This window comes from Budorcas taxicolor, chromosome 2, assembly GCF_023091745.1.
Source record: "Budorcas taxicolor isolate Tak-1 chromosome 2, Takin1.1, whole genome shotgun sequence".
In the NCBI taxonomy this organism is placed as follows: domain Eukaryota; kingdom Metazoa; phylum Chordata; class Mammalia; order Artiodactyla; family Bovidae; genus Budorcas; species Budorcas taxicolor.
Window position 1 is genome coordinate 10,155,146 of NC_068911.1, and position 16,507 is coordinate 10,171,652.

A 16,507-nucleotide genomic window follows, 5' to 3' on the forward strand; every position below is an offset into this window, starting at 1 on the left:
ACGTTTTAGTTGGCCCTCCATATCTCCAAGCTTTAACCAACTATGGATGAACAGTATTCGGGAACAATTTTTTTAGCAAGTTCTAAAAAACAAAATTTGAATTAGCCAGGTGCCAGGGAGCTGTCTGTCCAGCACTTACATTGTCTTAGGTATTATAAGTAATGTAGAGATGATATGAAGTATAAGGGAGGATGTGCATAGGTTATGTGTGAATAATATGCTAATTTTATAGTGACGTCAGCATCCGTGGATTTTGGTGTCCACAGGGTTTGTGGCACCAGTCCCTATTACCCTGTAAAGGAAGAACCCACAGTCAGTGAACAGGAGAATCAGTGTGCCCTGTCCTCTGATGCTATGAGAGGAATGACATTTAAGTATTTTAGGCTTACGCGTAGATTCCCTTGATTAATATGCAGAGTATATAAAAGTCACCCATTGCTGTGCAAGGCAGCATGGCGTATGATGCTAAGTTTGGATTTCATGTTATTCTTTGAGAGCTTATCTATTAGTTATTAGTTATTCTTTAATAGCTTAAAGAATTATATCCATGATCTCATAACATAGTTAAGTCATGTAACATTCTGTGATCCTATTTGTTTAGCAATAAAATGAGAATGAAAATTACCCTGAAAAGGGTAATTTATTGTATCTTATGGTATCTCTTTGTTACTGCTGTTTCCTTTAACTCAATAATTATTATCTTCTTCATTCCATGTTTAAGTGTAGATTTCTTAAAATGATATTTTCAGTAATTTACAGATGGTGTTTGAATAGAAATCTTAGTCATGTGCCAACTGATATTTTCCAGGGATCAGAAGAATATGACAGTGACAGCTTTTCTTACTTGATCCAATGTCCTTAATTCTAGCACCAGATATACTGAAGCATCATAGCAGAGTTGAGTTGTAGTCATAGCTACAAAGAAATCTTACTACAGGTTTCTTGGGTGGTCTATATTCTATGCTTAAGTATATGATCGCCATACACAGGTATTGTATCGGATGAATCACCAATGCTTGTTTCACAAATAATGTAATCTTATTTCTTTTAGTTTTGTTTGTTGAAAGTTATCTGTACAGTTAGTTATCTAACCTGCTTTATGTGCTTGAATATTGTGTAAGTTTAAATATTTTTCCATTCAAGCTACATATTCTTCCCCCTTTCTTACGTATTTGTATGGTTTCCTTAGCTGTCTCCACTGAAACCTTTTTCATGCAAGACTTAAAATACAGTATAATTCTTGACAGCTCTCTGAGAGGAGTTAGGAGAAAAGGAAATTTCTAATGACTTAATTCAAACTAATTTCAAGCAAATTGAAAAAAGAAGACAAAGGAAAATGAGGATGATTCACTTGATCAGCTCCCAGAAGGGTAGGAAAGCTGGAAATGTGACTGGGAAAAGTGATGCTGAAATGGCAGTACAGAAATGAACCACTGACGTTCCAGTCATTCTTCAATCCCCCACGTCTTTCCAATGTTGAGACCTTTACAGGCAGTGGCTGTCATTCCTTTTGCCTGTCCCTCCAGTGATGATGGTTTTCTTTTTCAAGATGATGACTATCCTCCACCTGCCAAGAGACCAAAGAGCAGTGAGCCTCCCCAGCCGCCCGTCACAGAACCTGCGAATGCCGGCAAACGGAAAGTGCGGGAGTTCAACTTCGGTAAGGTCCCGGTTCAGTGTGGTGTCTCCCGTTATTAATTAGAACGGGAAGCTTAGGGAAAGTCACTGGTGATCCAGTAGTTAGGACCACTTTCACTGCCTGGGCCCAGGTTTATAGTCCTGGGTCGGGGAACTAAGAGCCCACAAGCCATGGTACAGCCACCAAAAAAGAAAAAGAACGGGCAGGCTTAACAGTCATTGTTACTGACTTCGTAATTCAGTTATCTGTCTGAGATTTAGATCACTTTTTAATTTCAGATATAATTTTTTAAAGATTGGTTTTATCTTTTGGCCGTGGTGGGACTTGGTTGCAATGCACGGGCTTCTCTTGTTACCTTGCACAGACTCTAGGGGTCTGGTGGGCTTCAGTAGTTGTGGCTCACAGGGTCAGTTGCCCTGCAGCATATGAGATCTTAGTTTCTGGATCAGGGATCAAAGCCACATCCCCTGCGTTGGCAGGTGGATTCTCAAGGAATGGGCCACCAGGGAAGCCCCAGATAGAATTTTGGTATTAAGTGTAACTACTAGCTTCTAATCTAATCAAATCCCAGTGGAGACAATGTATCCATTTGAAGGGACTTAGTGAAATATTAGTGGCAAATTGGGTTTGTGATCCTTATTTTGAATAGATAGAACAGTTACCTGTATACATTTTAAAAAATAGCGCTTTAATATATTTTAACTTGTCTTTAGTCATAATTACTGGGCTTCCTAGGTGGCGCTAGTGGTAAAGAATCCACCTGCCAATGCAGGAGATGCCAGTGATATGGATTCAATCCCTGGGTCGGGAAGATCTCCTGGAGAAGGAAATGGCTACCCACTCCAGTATTCTTTTGTCGAAAATTCTATGGACAGAGGCGCCTGGTGGGCTATAGTCCATGGGGTCACAAAGAGTCGGACACGGCTGAGCACGCATGCAGTGCGCCACACTCATGCTGAGTTTGCATGTGTTTTTTAGCATGCTATCATGAGTTACAGCTATGCATAAACTCTTATTTCAGTACAACTCTGACACGTGTTGGAAGGTTTCCTGCACAGCCTTGGAGACTCTCTCATTTTTGCCTCACATTGTAGTGTTTAATTGTATGGGTCTTTTCTGCCCGCCTGCTTTACAGAATTTATGATTTTTTTTAAAAAGTACTCAGTAAGAAGGATTTTGAAAATAAACTTTAAACACCCCTAACTCCAATCTTTATTGAACTAATTCTAAGTACCATTTAAAAAAAAACTGTTCTTAGGAAAGCAGTAAAATTATATAGACAGTTTGTTTCAAATTAGGATATATTATATAGAAAATAAGTCTTGAGATGTTGGGTCATGTTAAAAGCATATTAGTGCCCCAAGCAGAGATTTATTACTGAGTTTTAACTTTTTCTCTAAATTTTCAGAGAAATGGAATGCTCGAATTACTGATCTGCGTAAACAAGTTGAAGAATTGTTTGAAAGAAAGTATGGTAAGTCTTAAACTCAGTCATTCTTGTGATGTTTTGTTCTCGAGCTTTTTAACATTGGACTGTTCATCTAACAGGAGCAAGTCCCATTCTGCCAGTGTTGTGCCTTTTTTAATCTGTCCCTGAGAAGGCCATGGATGGTGTCTATTCAAATCTTAGAAGTTTTGTTTCTAGGTTAGAGCAAAGCTTTACAAGCGTTTCCTTTATTTAATTGTCAACTAATATTTCCTTTTAACTTTTAGCTTGCATATTTGAGAGTTTGTTTATATATATTTGTTGTAGACTTTGATGCAAAGCATTTTAAAGCTCTGGTGTCCAAGCCATCATGTCATGTCACCTCTCAGAACTTCTCACGGAAAAGTGCTGAGTTCAGTGAGAGGAAGGTGTTCTCCTAATCTGAGTTCCATTGTCACACTAAGAACGTTGTATGTACTATGTAACACCCAATTGCATTTACATGTCCATTATTATTTAGACAAACTGACTCTTTGTAGTTTAATAAAAGTATCAATGTCTGTTCATTATCTTTGATTTGTAACACTTCCCATCCTTTTGGCTTTTTGCACCTGTTGTATTATTTTGCTCTTGGATACACAAATCTTAGAATTTCTACATTTCGGAGAAATGTTCTTCAGTTATTTTACTAAAAAATCCTTTTTACAAAAGCATATTTTAAAAATATTACTTCTTCATTATATGCTGTTTGTACTAGCTGATATTTACTAGTATATTTTTCTGGATTCATTTGTGGTTAAAATTTCAAAGGAAGGTCTGCCTCTAGTATTTCAAGATAATATATTGTTAATATATCCTTGCAGTTGGGGTTAAGTAAAGTACTGGCATCTTTGGTGTTCTTTTCCTTTCAGTTCTTTTGTGCTATTTTTCTTTTGATGCCTTGATAATAAATGAAATTTTAAAATAGTTATAAAAATTACCGAGTAATATCTGTGTATTCGATTATTAGTCTTTTTTGCTATCTGTGCTGAATCCTTGTCATTTCATAATTTTTTCCTTTCTCTTTTTACCCTTAAAGCTCAAGCTATAAAAGCCAAAGGTCCTGTGACGATCCCGTACCCTCTTTTCCAGTCCCACGTGGAAGATCTTTATGTAGAAGGACTTCCAGAAGGAATCCCCTTTAGAAGGCCATCTACTTATGGAATCCCTCGCCTTGAGAGGATATTACTTGCAAAGGAAAGGATTCGTTTTGTGATTAAGAAGTAAGACTCTTAAACTTTTTCTTTGACCTTGATTATTGCATCTTTTTATATTGTTGACAAATATTCACTAGCCACTGAAGTGAAGTGAAGTGAAGTCGCTCAGTTGTGTCCAACTCTTTGCGACCCCATGGACTGTAGCCTGTCAGGCTCCTCCGTCCATGAGATTTTCCAGGCAAGAATACTGGAGTGGGTTGCCATTTCCTTCTCCAGCGGCTCTTCCCATCCCAGGGATCCAACCCAGGTCTCCCGCATTGTAGGCAGATGCTTTTACCGTCTGAGCCACCAGGGAAGCCCACTAGCCACTAGGGGCTATATTTAAAGTAAGTTGTTGTTTTATTTTCTGCTTTTCAGTGTGTCTGTGTAAGTTTTGACATAGTTGGCTTTTGGAATATGAACCCCTGTCCAAACCTGACTGGCATACAACCAGTATTTTCTTTTCCAGTTTTTTGCTAAGTATACTAAAAAAATACTGAAGTATGACTGTCTTGTTTTTTAGGTCTGAATTTAAAAAAATGTATGTGGAAATAAAGTAGGTTGTAGAAATAAACAGTAGAAGAATGAAAAGAAAGAAAGTAGCTGAATGCTATAAGTTCTTCAGTACTGACATAAGGGTTGTAGCAAGAAGGTGTTTTTTTTTTTTTAAGTATGTGTAGCATTTGGAAATGTATCTGCTTCCATTAAAAAATGGCAACCACATAACACATTTCCATATTTTCTACCAACTAAAATTTTATTAAGATTACAATAAAAGATTTAAAAAACTATCAGGACATTTATCACTATATTCAGCAAATGTAGATGTATGGAAACTTTCTCTCAGCTACATGAAGCGAGTATTAGATGCATTTGCAAATGGGAACCCCTGAAGACGAATTGTCTTTGGAAATTATTAAATATAATTGCTGCACTAAAATTTTCAATGAAAAGTCTAGAAGATTTGTTAGTATTATAAATCATAGAGACGATTATGTGCATGAGACATGAGGAAGACTAGTGAGTCCTTATCCAGTGACATCTGCTTGTTGTTGCGTCACTAAGTCGTGTCCGACTTTTTGTGACCCCGTGGTCTACAGCTCACCAGGTTTCCCTGTCCGCTATCCATCTGGAGTTTGCTCAAATGCGTGTGACATCCAACTTAACGTGAAAAGAGAGGGACAGTGTCAAAAACACATAGCATTTATTTTCCAAGCCTAAAAAAATGTGTGGAGCAGGATAAATGAGAAGAAAACAAAGATATATGCCTAGTCACATTGCATGAAGTTTCAGTGCCCTAAGGATAAAGGCAGAAAGTACTAGGTTCCAGAGAACAAAACCATGTCACAGTAAGGAATGAAAATTATACTGATGTCATATCCTTTGTTTGAGAGGTAACAGATACAACTGTTCAGTCATTCTTTCCAAGTTCTACGTGAAAATGAGTTGAACCTTCAGTTCTATAGCCAGACAAACATGTATGAAATCAGAGATTCCAGCATAAAAGAGGTTGGGTAGCAGTTGGGATGTCTCCAGCAGTAAATAACAGAAACCCTCCTTCAGGTTGGACTGATATTGTCAGTAAGCGTCTTATCTCAGCTAGCTGGGAGATAGGAGGATTAGAACAGTGAGGCTCTGCTTCTGCTTCTCTCCAGATTCTTCCTTCCTTACACTGATAGCTTCCTTAGACTAGTTCTGAGTCTGGATGCAGCAGGTCCAGGAATCACAGCCAGACACCTCTACTGAGGGGAGGCACTAGCTGCCTGTGTTTCTCTGAGAGCAGGAAAACCCGAGTTCTCCTTAGTTCAGTTTGTGTCAAATGCTCATTCCTTAGTCAGGCGCAGGCCTGGGAACGAGAACACCACGATGGATTTATTCTGTAGTCCTCACTTTTCAGCGGGGGTGGGGGGGGGTTCACTTATACATGACTTTGATTTTTAAGTCCTAATATGGATGTCTTTGAGTTATGTACATATTATAACTGATTTAATTTTTTCCTGACTTAGGGCTATAAATAGCAAGGTCAGTAACAGCAGCAGGATAGTCATTTGCAGAAATGTTGATTTTCTTTATTCTGGTTGAGAAAATGGAAACATTAACAAACACCTTAACCAATGAGTATAACCAAGCAGACTTCCTTCTGCATTGGTTTTAAATAAAGGAACAACAGAATTTAACGAAGGATGAAAAAGACCCAAGAGACCCCTCAGTTAATAGGTGAGCTATCCTCTACAGAGAAGCTTGTTACTTACAGATACTCTGCTTTCAAACAAATGATAGTTTAAGGATTTTGGCCTCCATTTTCCCATGATCAGTCAAGTGCTGTCGAGTGTGACTCTGCTTACACGGGACCACGCAGTAGGCAGCCACGCAGACTAGCAGCATCAGCATCACCTACAAGCTATGAGAGACACTGAATCGCAGATCCTGCCCAGACCTACTGCATCCAGCCTGTCTGTGATGCGGGCCCCCGGTGATTCCAGTGCTTATTAAAATTTGAGGCTTCTGGGCATGGGGAACAAGCTCTAAAGGATGATAATAATGGCAGTCCAGCACGATATGTCCAGTATAGCCCAGCAGTTTACCTGATTGCCCACGCCTTTTTTTTCCTTTTTTTAAACAGATGAGGGATTATGGCAATGAGAAGGAGGAAGTAAATATTTCATAGTCTCTCATGAAACTGAATGGTAAACAAAAAGGGCTTGTTGTAAAAGCCCTGACACTAGTCCTAGGCAGGAATCGTAAACAACCTTGCCCCCGCACCCCCCCCAACACACATTGAGATATTAAGAAGCATATAGTTTTCAGAACTCTTATACTGTCATTTTCTTACAGTGCTTGGTTTTTAATTTGTTAGAAGTTTCAAATTTTTTTTTAATAACTAAGGAAAATATGCAGATTAGTTTGTAGATTTTGCTTGTTGCTAATATTAAAGCATATAAAACTATATATTTGGTATTTAAATCTTTGTGCAAGTTTGTCACAAGATACTCATGCCTTGCATGTTCTGTTCAAGTCCTTTTGATATCCTCATTTATTGGAAGCCATCTTCCACGTTTGGAAAATACTTAGTAACCCTTTCCCCAGATGTTAAATGTGGTTAGTCTTGATACACATATACTATTTGTTTATTGAGAGGGGTGATTCTATACTTCAGCAAATGTTTTATTTCACAGCTCCTCCATTACCTTAATCCTGTATTAGTTTCCAGCATTTCTGAGATTACAGTTAATACATTGTCATGCTTCTCTGTGATCCCACTCTCCTTCTCCTGCTCTGTTACTTGAGGATATTACAATAAAATACTGATACATAAGTCAGATTGTGCAAATTCTTTGGAGTATTTATGTATTTGGAAAATTTTTAAAGCATGTGTATTCTGAAATACATTTAGTTCAGTTAGTTTTGAAGTTTATTTAGGATTTTTATAGCTAGATTATAGATAAGTTAAAGTAAGGTTATTTTGAATTTAAACTGAAATTGAAGAATCTCATTTAAAATTTTGTAGTTTGATTCTTTTGGTGTTCTGCTTTTGTAAAATACCTTTGATTTACCAAGTTAACTCTGTGTATGTGTGTGTGTGTGTGTGTGTGTGTGTGTGTGTGTGTGTGTGTGTGTGCACATATGTTCCATGAAGACCACTATGAAACAACTTGCAGTTACCAAGTTGTCTTAAATATCTTAGGATTTCATTATGCTCAGGGGTCCAGGCTATCTTTTGAAATCTGGCCTTGAAAACTGAATTATTATATAAGTGCCAGTAGTTACTACTTTTGCTGAATATTGATGGGGTAAATATTTAGTAATTTTTCTCACCTTTCAGGCATGAACTTTTGAATTCAACACGTGAAGACTTACAGCTTGATAAACCAGCTTCAGGAGGTAGGTCTCCAGTCTTATGTCAAATTGTATGTTAAATCAGAACATGATATACAAGGAATATTGTTGTAGATTCTCGAGAATAATAATCTCCTTTTCTTCTTAATAACTCATTATAAATAAATGTAAACATCACATTTCTGGGTAGACTATAAAAGGACGATCCTCTGTTCTCCACTGAGATGAAAAATTTCTCTGGCATAATGTGTTGAACAGTTTATTATGCTAGTCGAGATTAATCAGTTGAATGATCATCCATTCTGATACCCACAACTTAAAGACTTAGCACAGAAAGCCACGAGCATCATCACTTGTTGGTTAAATGTGTTTTGAAGGAAATATAGTCATGATTTGTTCTCCTAGTTGCTTTTGCTCTGTAGTGGAGGACGTTGGGTGGGGACATAAAATGAAAATTTTATCACTTACAGTTGGTATAATAAAAGGATTGCCCACGTTATCATAACCCCAAACGTATTGTAACAAAAACTGCCTGCTAGCTGTTCTTTAGTAAAATGGATTCTCTTTCCTAGCTTTAATGATGACATGTTATAGTACCTGTGCAGTATTACTATTAAATTATACATTTTCATTTTGTCATTGTTTTGTGAATTTTTACACTTTTCATTCAGTGTTAGCACTGTTTTAATAAACACATTATGAAATCTTAGAGATAATTTTAGAACAGGAAAACAATACTGCCTACTTAATAATTTATTTCATGATATTTAGTAATTTTATTAATGTCGTCAAACTAAAGCATTTGTGTATGTTACTCTTACAGTCAAGGAAGAGTGGTATGCCAGAATCACTAAGTTACGAAAGATGGTAGATCAGCTTTTCTGTAAAAAATTTGGTAAGTCTAATTTCCTCCCTAGCTAAAGTATTAACAGAATAATTTTTCCAAATTTTGCTTTTTAAGACAGTAGATACCATGGATAGCTCATCTCCAGCTCTCTTTTACTGTTTGCTTTTTGAACATATATTGTGAAAAGTTTTAGACCTGTGCGGAGGGGGAGAGAACATTGTGATGAACCCCTGTGTCCTCTTGACTAGGTTACTGATACTACGGACAGGCTTTTCTGCACTGAGCGGCTCGCAGACAGGGAGTCCTTGTAGCAGTGTGGCCCAGTGGAGTGTGTTTGGCCGCCGGAGGCGCCCTGTCCTGGAGGCAGGCGGTGTCTGCAGTGCTTGCTGGGCTTCGTATCTCCAAACAGTTACAGTACTTAGCTTTGGTTTATCATCGTGACGGCTTTTGTCACTTTCTTACTTAAGCGTTTTCAACTGTTGTTATGGAAAGTTTGAAACGTTACTGGCGCTGCATTTCTTTCCATCTCACTGGCTGTCCTCTTCATTCTCTCCTCAGCCCCTGCCTTAAGTTCAGTCTTTACATTTTGGATGCTAGTCCACACCTCAGTCCTCAGCCCTCTGGCTGTGCTTTCTCCGTAGTTGGTCTCACTCTGTCTACCTTAAAAATGGTGTATCGTCTGTATTGAATAGTGACTTTCACATTCAAGTTTCTAGCCCTGAAAACTCTTTTAACAGTGGACCCGTGTATTCACCCAGTTGGTTGGCAGCTCTTCCAGCTCCACGCATCTCAAGTCGAGTCCTTGACTCCCCCTGCAGCCCGTCCCTTTCCCGTCCTCCCAGAGCCACCACCCTCCCCCGGGCATCCAGGCCAACCCCCCTGCAGTCACGCTTGGTTTCTTCATTTCCACAAGGCCTCCTGCTGACTCGACATGGGCAACATAGTGCAGATTGCTGTCTTTCTCTTCGTCACTGCTGTCTCCCTGTAGTCAAAGCCGTTCCCAAAGCAGCCAGCTTTCAGACTCACTGAAAACTTACGATGGAGCTTGTCACTGTTTGTGCTCCGGGGCCTCCCTCTGTGCTGTGAGTGAGTCCCGCAGCCCCTGATCCCGACCGGCCCGCCTTCCTGCTCGCTCACTCGGTGGCAGCTGTAAGGACCACCTGCTTGTTCTTTGCTTTTGTCAGGCCGTGCCCTCCTCAGACCGCTGCACTGTCAGCACTCTTGTTTCTGGAATGCTCTTCCCGCAGAGGTGTGGTGCCTGCCCTTGATCTCGGTGTACATGTGTCTTCTTTGGAGCGGTCTTCACCGGCTGCTCATCTGACATAAACCACGAAGCACACCCTATGTCATCATGCTTTAATTTTTTTTAAAGGACTAATGGCTGCCTTTTTCCTTCCACTATAATACAGTTTGTACAACAGCCCACATCCTGTATGTCTCGGCTGTTCCTAGAACAGTGCTTGGTGCCTGAGCAGATGACCAACAAATAGTGAATGGACCAGTGTCATTAAAAACTACTGAGAAATTACTGAGCCTTTCAGTCATATAGTATACATGGGGCCTCACTGAATTATAACACTGCAAAGATCAAAGGAAGCCCAGAAGTGCCACAGAGAATCACGAGGACACAGGGCTTTTCTCAGTTTTGTGAAAGAAACCATGTGAGTTTTACACAAAAAGTTGAAGTCTCCTGGGTGCAGATTCTTGCTCCTCCCCTGGTTTCCGAGAGTGGCTTATGGCTCTGGCTTCTACAGACTCAGGAAACCAGCTTTTAGGAGTAGTTCCAGTGGCAACTACAAACTTAGTCCATTTAATTGTTTGCTGTTTTCGGAATCCGTGTACTGCAGTTTTACTTACATGGTTTAGCTCCCTGAGACTCTGAATGCCTTGAGGAAAAGTCAGAGTTTAAGTTTTTCCCCCTCATATCCTTGATTGCCCAACATGAATATTTGGGTAGCTTAATGAAAATTTACCTCTGTGTGTATCTGGTCAGAAATCCGCTAAGGAACAATGAAGAATCTACGCTTTAAAAATCACTATATTTCCAAGCCATTTAGCGAAAGAAGATTGTGAACGTTATCATTAGAGATGCCACCACGGTATTGTCCTAATTCATAACTAGTTGGCATAGATAATGGGCATCTACATGAACAGCCTTAAACTTTAGCCTCTAGGACGTTTAGTTCTAGAAATCGAACCTGGTCTGTAAGAAACAGCCAATCCTAGTAGAGCATTGGTGCTCGCTAGTAAGCTGACTTTTCCCTCATGGAAGAAGAAAGCTGTGCGTGTGGTAGTATAGTCACAGAAAGAAAAATGGGCCAGTAGGAAATACAGAGCTAAGAAAATAGATAAAGAGTTTGTGTGAGATGGTGGGGGAGGAAGGAGGTTTCAGAGGGAGTGGATATATTTATACTGAAGGCTGAGTTGAGTTGCTGTAGGGCAGAAACCAATGCAACATTGTAAAGCAGTTATCCTCCAATTAAAAAGTTTAAAAACAGAAAAGACTTTATATATTGTTAAATTACAAACAATAAAATTCTGCTCCTGGCCTGTACTTCAACTTTAGAGAGAGAGACACCAGCGGAATTGTTGCTTTCTTCAAGGCTCCTGGCAAGGAAAGAGGAAAACTTAAGACTGTCGATCATATCAAACCCAAGTCTTGAAAGTTACACTGCAGATCAGCACCTATGAACCCCTGTGTGTCTGGTGCTGAGAACTCAGCCCCACAGAAGACAGTGAATGCTTCCCCCCTCCCCAAGGATTCGTTTATAGATTAGGGTGATACGCATAGCAAAGCAACAAGTAAATAGTGTAGTATGCTAGAAAGTGTTAAGTGTTCAGGAAAAAATTAGGCAAAATTAAGCAGAATGACTAGGGAGACGGAAAGGTTACTTAATATAGAGGAGACCTTATTCATGATGAGATGAATGCTAATGCACTGACCTTCCCCCTTTCTGTAACTTGTGCTGTTTCGTAGCTCCAACAATTTGGTTCTTTTTTATTTTATAGGAAGTTTTTTTAGAATTAAGTTTGTGTCCTTTGTTGTTATATTTAGCAGAGTAACTATAATAAATATTACTCCCAGGTGTGAGTGTGAAAGCCTTTACCATGTTTTCAGAGGTAATATTTCTTTAAACAGCTCTGATCTAAATTACATTGTATTTGGTTTTTCAAATACACACTCCCGGGACTTCCCTGCTGGTCCAGTGGTTAAGACTCTCAGCTCCCAATGCAGGGGTCCCAAGTTTGATCCCTGGTCAGGGAACTAGATCCCACATGCTGCAACTAAGACCTGGTGCAGCCAAATAAATGAATAAATATTAAAAAACAAAAACAAAAACACAAATACACACTCCTTACTTAGACTGTCGGGATCCTACAATATAGTAGAACCGTTCAGATTTGGTACTGGTGAAATGAAGGAAGGAATTAAGGCAGAAGGCGTTTGAATTTGAGAGGAAAGTCAAAGTGAGAGTCAAAGAAATACAGATTCTTCAAGAAGGCACTGTTTTTCAACCGTCAGATTATAAAATATCTAAATGTAACACACAGAATACAAGGGACACCTATAAATGCCAATATTTTGTAAATTGATTCTTTCTTGTTACACCTCTGTTTGGATGTGGCTTTAAAGTTGAATTAGTAATTACATTTTTACATTTTAAAGTTTCAGTGCTGCGCCTATTCAGAAACAGAATAGTAAGATACATTCCCATGTTCCTGTTTTTGTACTCAGTGATTGTTAAGGTTATTTTAAAGATGCTTTTTAAAAAGTTGACATGTCCTTTATTATGAATTTTAAAAAAAATATAATTTCAACGAAAATTTAGTCTCCAGTCTTCTGAATTGCTTTTCTTTCATAAAGCTGAAGCCTTAGGGAGCACCGAAGCTAAGGCTGTACCTTACCAGAAATTTGAAGCACACCCTAATGACCTCTACGTGGAAGGACTGCCAGAAAACATTCCTTTTAGAAGTCCCTCGTGGTATGGGATCCCAAGGCTGGAAAAAATTATTCAAGTGGGCAATCGAATTAAATTTGTTATCAAAAGGTAGGATTATAATTTACAGAAACATATTTAATGTTGTCTTTAAGAAAAGTTAATTTCATATAAATGGGCTTTCCCCCCTCCCAGTTGGACTTTACTCCCCGTATTTAAAACTGAGGTATTACATTTAGATTCGGTTTTCAAGCAGGTGTCTCTGTAGTACCAGGTACCAGATATACCAAATTGGATCCAACAGAAACTCCGTCCTTGGGAGGCTTGTTACATCAATCAATACCGAAAAGCACCAGCTTTGGGAAAGAGGGCCAGGGCAGCATGCAGAGGGTTCACTTGTGCACAGAGGATGCAAGAAAGGGGGTTCAAATGAAGGAAATAGCCTAAGTAGGTCAGAGCAGGGAGGTGTCAGGTGGCCTTGCATATTCAGATAACCACACAGTCTGTGTGGAAGGGAGTGATGCCCTTGAGGGCATGATACACTGAGATGGCCCTGGGGAGGAAGCCTAGCTTTGTGTCCTCTACAGTCAGTGAAGGGGTGAAGAGGTTTTAACGCTGATTCCTCTTAAAACAATTTGAACTGGCTCTTAAAAGGGTCTGTCTGGCTTGAGTTGGGAAGGTAGCAGAATGGGTAATTTGAGGGCAGAGTATGGGAGTGGAAGGCCCATTTAATACAGAAGAACTGTCCTTGAGGTAGACTTTGCTTGCTGACTGGGGTTGCGCGTTTGTGGATCTGTTTGTTGGGACAAGCCTCAGGGTGACAATGCCAGATGCACCTCCCTGCGCTGTTGTCTAGCCCACCTGAAGGGCAGAAGCCCGAGATTGACCTGGGATCCGGCCAAACACAGCTGTTTCGCCGCAAGTTAGCCTAAAATGCCTTTGAGGATGTAGAGGTGGTCCCACCTGACTCTTTGTAAATTGCTATTTTCAAACTAATCTAAAGTCACCAAGATGATTTTTCATTCACTGCAAATGAAGGTAGAGTGAACCATATGTGAAGTAAAGGCGGTCTTAAATGCTCTCATCCTGATACCAGTTGTATTTTTACAGACCAGAGCTTCTGACGCACAGCACTACTGAAGTTACTCAGCCCAGAACGAATACACCAGGTAAGAAAGTTGTGAGATCCTTTTTAAAAGCTTGTAAATCAAATAGTTTCTAAGCTTTCATTAAACTTTTAATGCCATAGGATTGCTGTTTTCTCCCTTCCACTCAAAAAAAATGTTTCTTGAAAGATCAACACAGGCACTCCTTGTTTTATCAAGATGAACCTAGCAGTTTGGGACAAACTTGAGCTTGAATTTAGACCCATGGTGTTCAGTAGAAATAGAACGTGTCACAAATGCAAGCCATGTATGTCATGCAGAATTTGTACATGGTACATTGGTTTACGTTTTTCATTTCACTTATTTACATCCTTTGTTTCAGTCTCTGGTGTATATTGTATACTTCCAGCACATCCCAGTTCAGGTGACCACATTTCAAGTGCACAACTGCCCACACGTGCCTAATGGGCCAGACCACGAGATTTAGACCTTCATCTTTTCACGAGGACCTTGGTTTTAAAATGACAGATACTGTGATTGCAGCAGCTGCGCTGACATCCTGCCCGACAGAAAAGAGCTTTAAAAGTCTCTGTCTCAGTTATCAGAATGGTTTTGTTTTCTTTACCTGAGGTATATAACTGTGCCTTTCTTTCTTTCTGATGTTTTTATTTTCCATTCCATAATGTCAGATAAAATGACCATAACGTGTAGGTCTACATATTAGGTTCTGTAGTTTCTGCAACCTTAGGAACTTCTGTTGCTAAAGAACCAATAATGGGTTCTTCTGAGTTTTTGTTGTTAAATCTTTTCCCATTCCTTCTTTTTCTTTCTTTTGTTTTTGTAGTTAATCATTCTCGTAAATGCTAAGGTGAACTGCTGTCCAAAGTGGGTTATTTGTCTGTACTGGAGTACTGATTCTTGAGTTTTAGGTACCTGGGTGCAACTGGTGAAAGTCATCAGTATGTTAAACAGATGGTATAATCTTTTTGTGTTCATCACGGCATGAGAAGTATTTGGAAAAAAACTATACTAGGGAAACAGGCCATCCTATGCCCAGAATTCTGCCGGGGAGAAGAGGTGATGCTTAATTTCTCGGGTTGAATGCAGCTTCCTCAGTCCAGCAAGCTCTTCAGAATGCATTTGACTTAGGCAAAGAAACAAGATATCGGTGACAGATTGGAGACTGGATGTGACAGAGACTTTACTAAGCAATGTAAGGCAAGCAAAAATATTCCCAAAGGTAGAGCTGTGGTATGCGTTAGTCTGAATGTGATGGAACTCTATGTGTGTCTTCATTTCTCAAGACAGACCTCAGGTTCAAGCTTGTGATTATTGTGATGCCTGATTTTATTAGGAGCATTTCTCATAGTGACTGTGAACTGAAGGTGTTAAACATGTATCATTGGAACAGTCTGTAGGCAGCATAGACGTTACTCTGAGGATTAAGTAATAGTTTTAGCAGTACTTGATCTGCTGTTTTCTGGCACAGACAGTTACAGGCCTTGTATCTGAAGACACTCCATTCTCCCAGTCATTAACAGAACTTGGCCTTCGGCCATTCGTAGACCTTGGAAAGAATCAAAGCTTGTCCTTCTTCATTCCTGCAAAATGGTATTTGGTCTGCCCATGCCCTGGGTGTTAGTCTTGCCAGGCTAATTCCAGTCCTTGAGTACCTGCCAGAAGCATTGTGTTAGTCGTTGCCGTCAGAGACCCCTGCCTGACTCTTAGGTGACAGTTGCGTGCCGAAACACGTGGCCGGGCACTTGGTTTTCAGTCTGGGAAAAGGGAGAGGTCTCGTGCGAGAAAGCTGTGGACCTAGCCAGGTAATTGAGCTTTGCAGGGGAAGAGAGAGAAGGCAGTTGGTTCCTGTGTGGAATGGTGCAGAGATCTGTTTGTATTAGCATAGAAATACCAGAGAAGGAAGTGCAGGGTGAGGCAGAAGGGGAGCGACGAGTTGTCAGATGCCCTTGACCTTGGAGAAGGCAGACTCTGCTGACTGGTATAGTAGTATTCCGACTTGCTTCATACCAGACTGACTTTGTCTTGTTGAATGGCTGAGTTACCGTATTAAACCCTTGAGATGCTAGGTTTTGTTTTAAAGAAAAGGTTTTAAAGTACGTTATTGGTAAAAGTAAAGGAAAAGAAGGAGTTTCTGAGGCTCCCAACCTTGAGCAGTATTTTTAGAACTTCTCCAACGTTTCCTGCCGCCTCACCCACAGACATGGCTGACTTTTGTTCCTGGGACGATTCGTGGACTCTCTGCCCTTTTCTCTAAATTAACTCTGTCTCACCCTCCTTCCTCATCCAACACCTCCAAGCATCCTCCATGGTCCCCAAGATCACCTCTATCCTCTGCATCCTCACCTCCACCAAACAAGCTCCGATAATCTGTCCAAGTGATAACCCTACCTGTCTTTTCTAATAGCTTATTTTTTCTTTATTTTTATGTTGTATTTAAAGGGATATGGTTGTCTTACAA

At 39.8% G+C, this 16,507-nt stretch overlaps 1 protein-coding gene across 1 annotated transcript in view; it reads left to right on the forward strand.

Annotated features, from left to right (window-relative positions):
• The window catches only part of GTF2I (general transcription factor IIi), an 86,098-nt gene that overhangs the window by 54,018 nt on the left and 15,573 nt on the right, over positions 1 to 16,507 (forward strand). Inside the window, exons 13-19 of the mRNA XM_052654120.1 lie at positions 1,550 to 1,660; positions 3,048 to 3,113; positions 4,144 to 4,327; positions 8,124 to 8,182; positions 8,961 to 9,032; positions 12,850 to 13,033; positions 14,033 to 14,091. Coding sequence (XP_052510080.1) covers positions 1,550 to 1,660; positions 3,048 to 3,113; positions 4,144 to 4,327; positions 8,124 to 8,182; positions 8,961 to 9,032; positions 12,850 to 13,033; positions 14,033 to 14,091 — 735 coding nt within the window. The remainder of the gene's footprint in view (positions 1 to 1,549; positions 1,661 to 3,047; positions 3,114 to 4,143; positions 4,328 to 8,123; positions 8,183 to 8,960; positions 9,033 to 12,849; positions 13,034 to 14,032; positions 14,092 to 16,507) is intronic.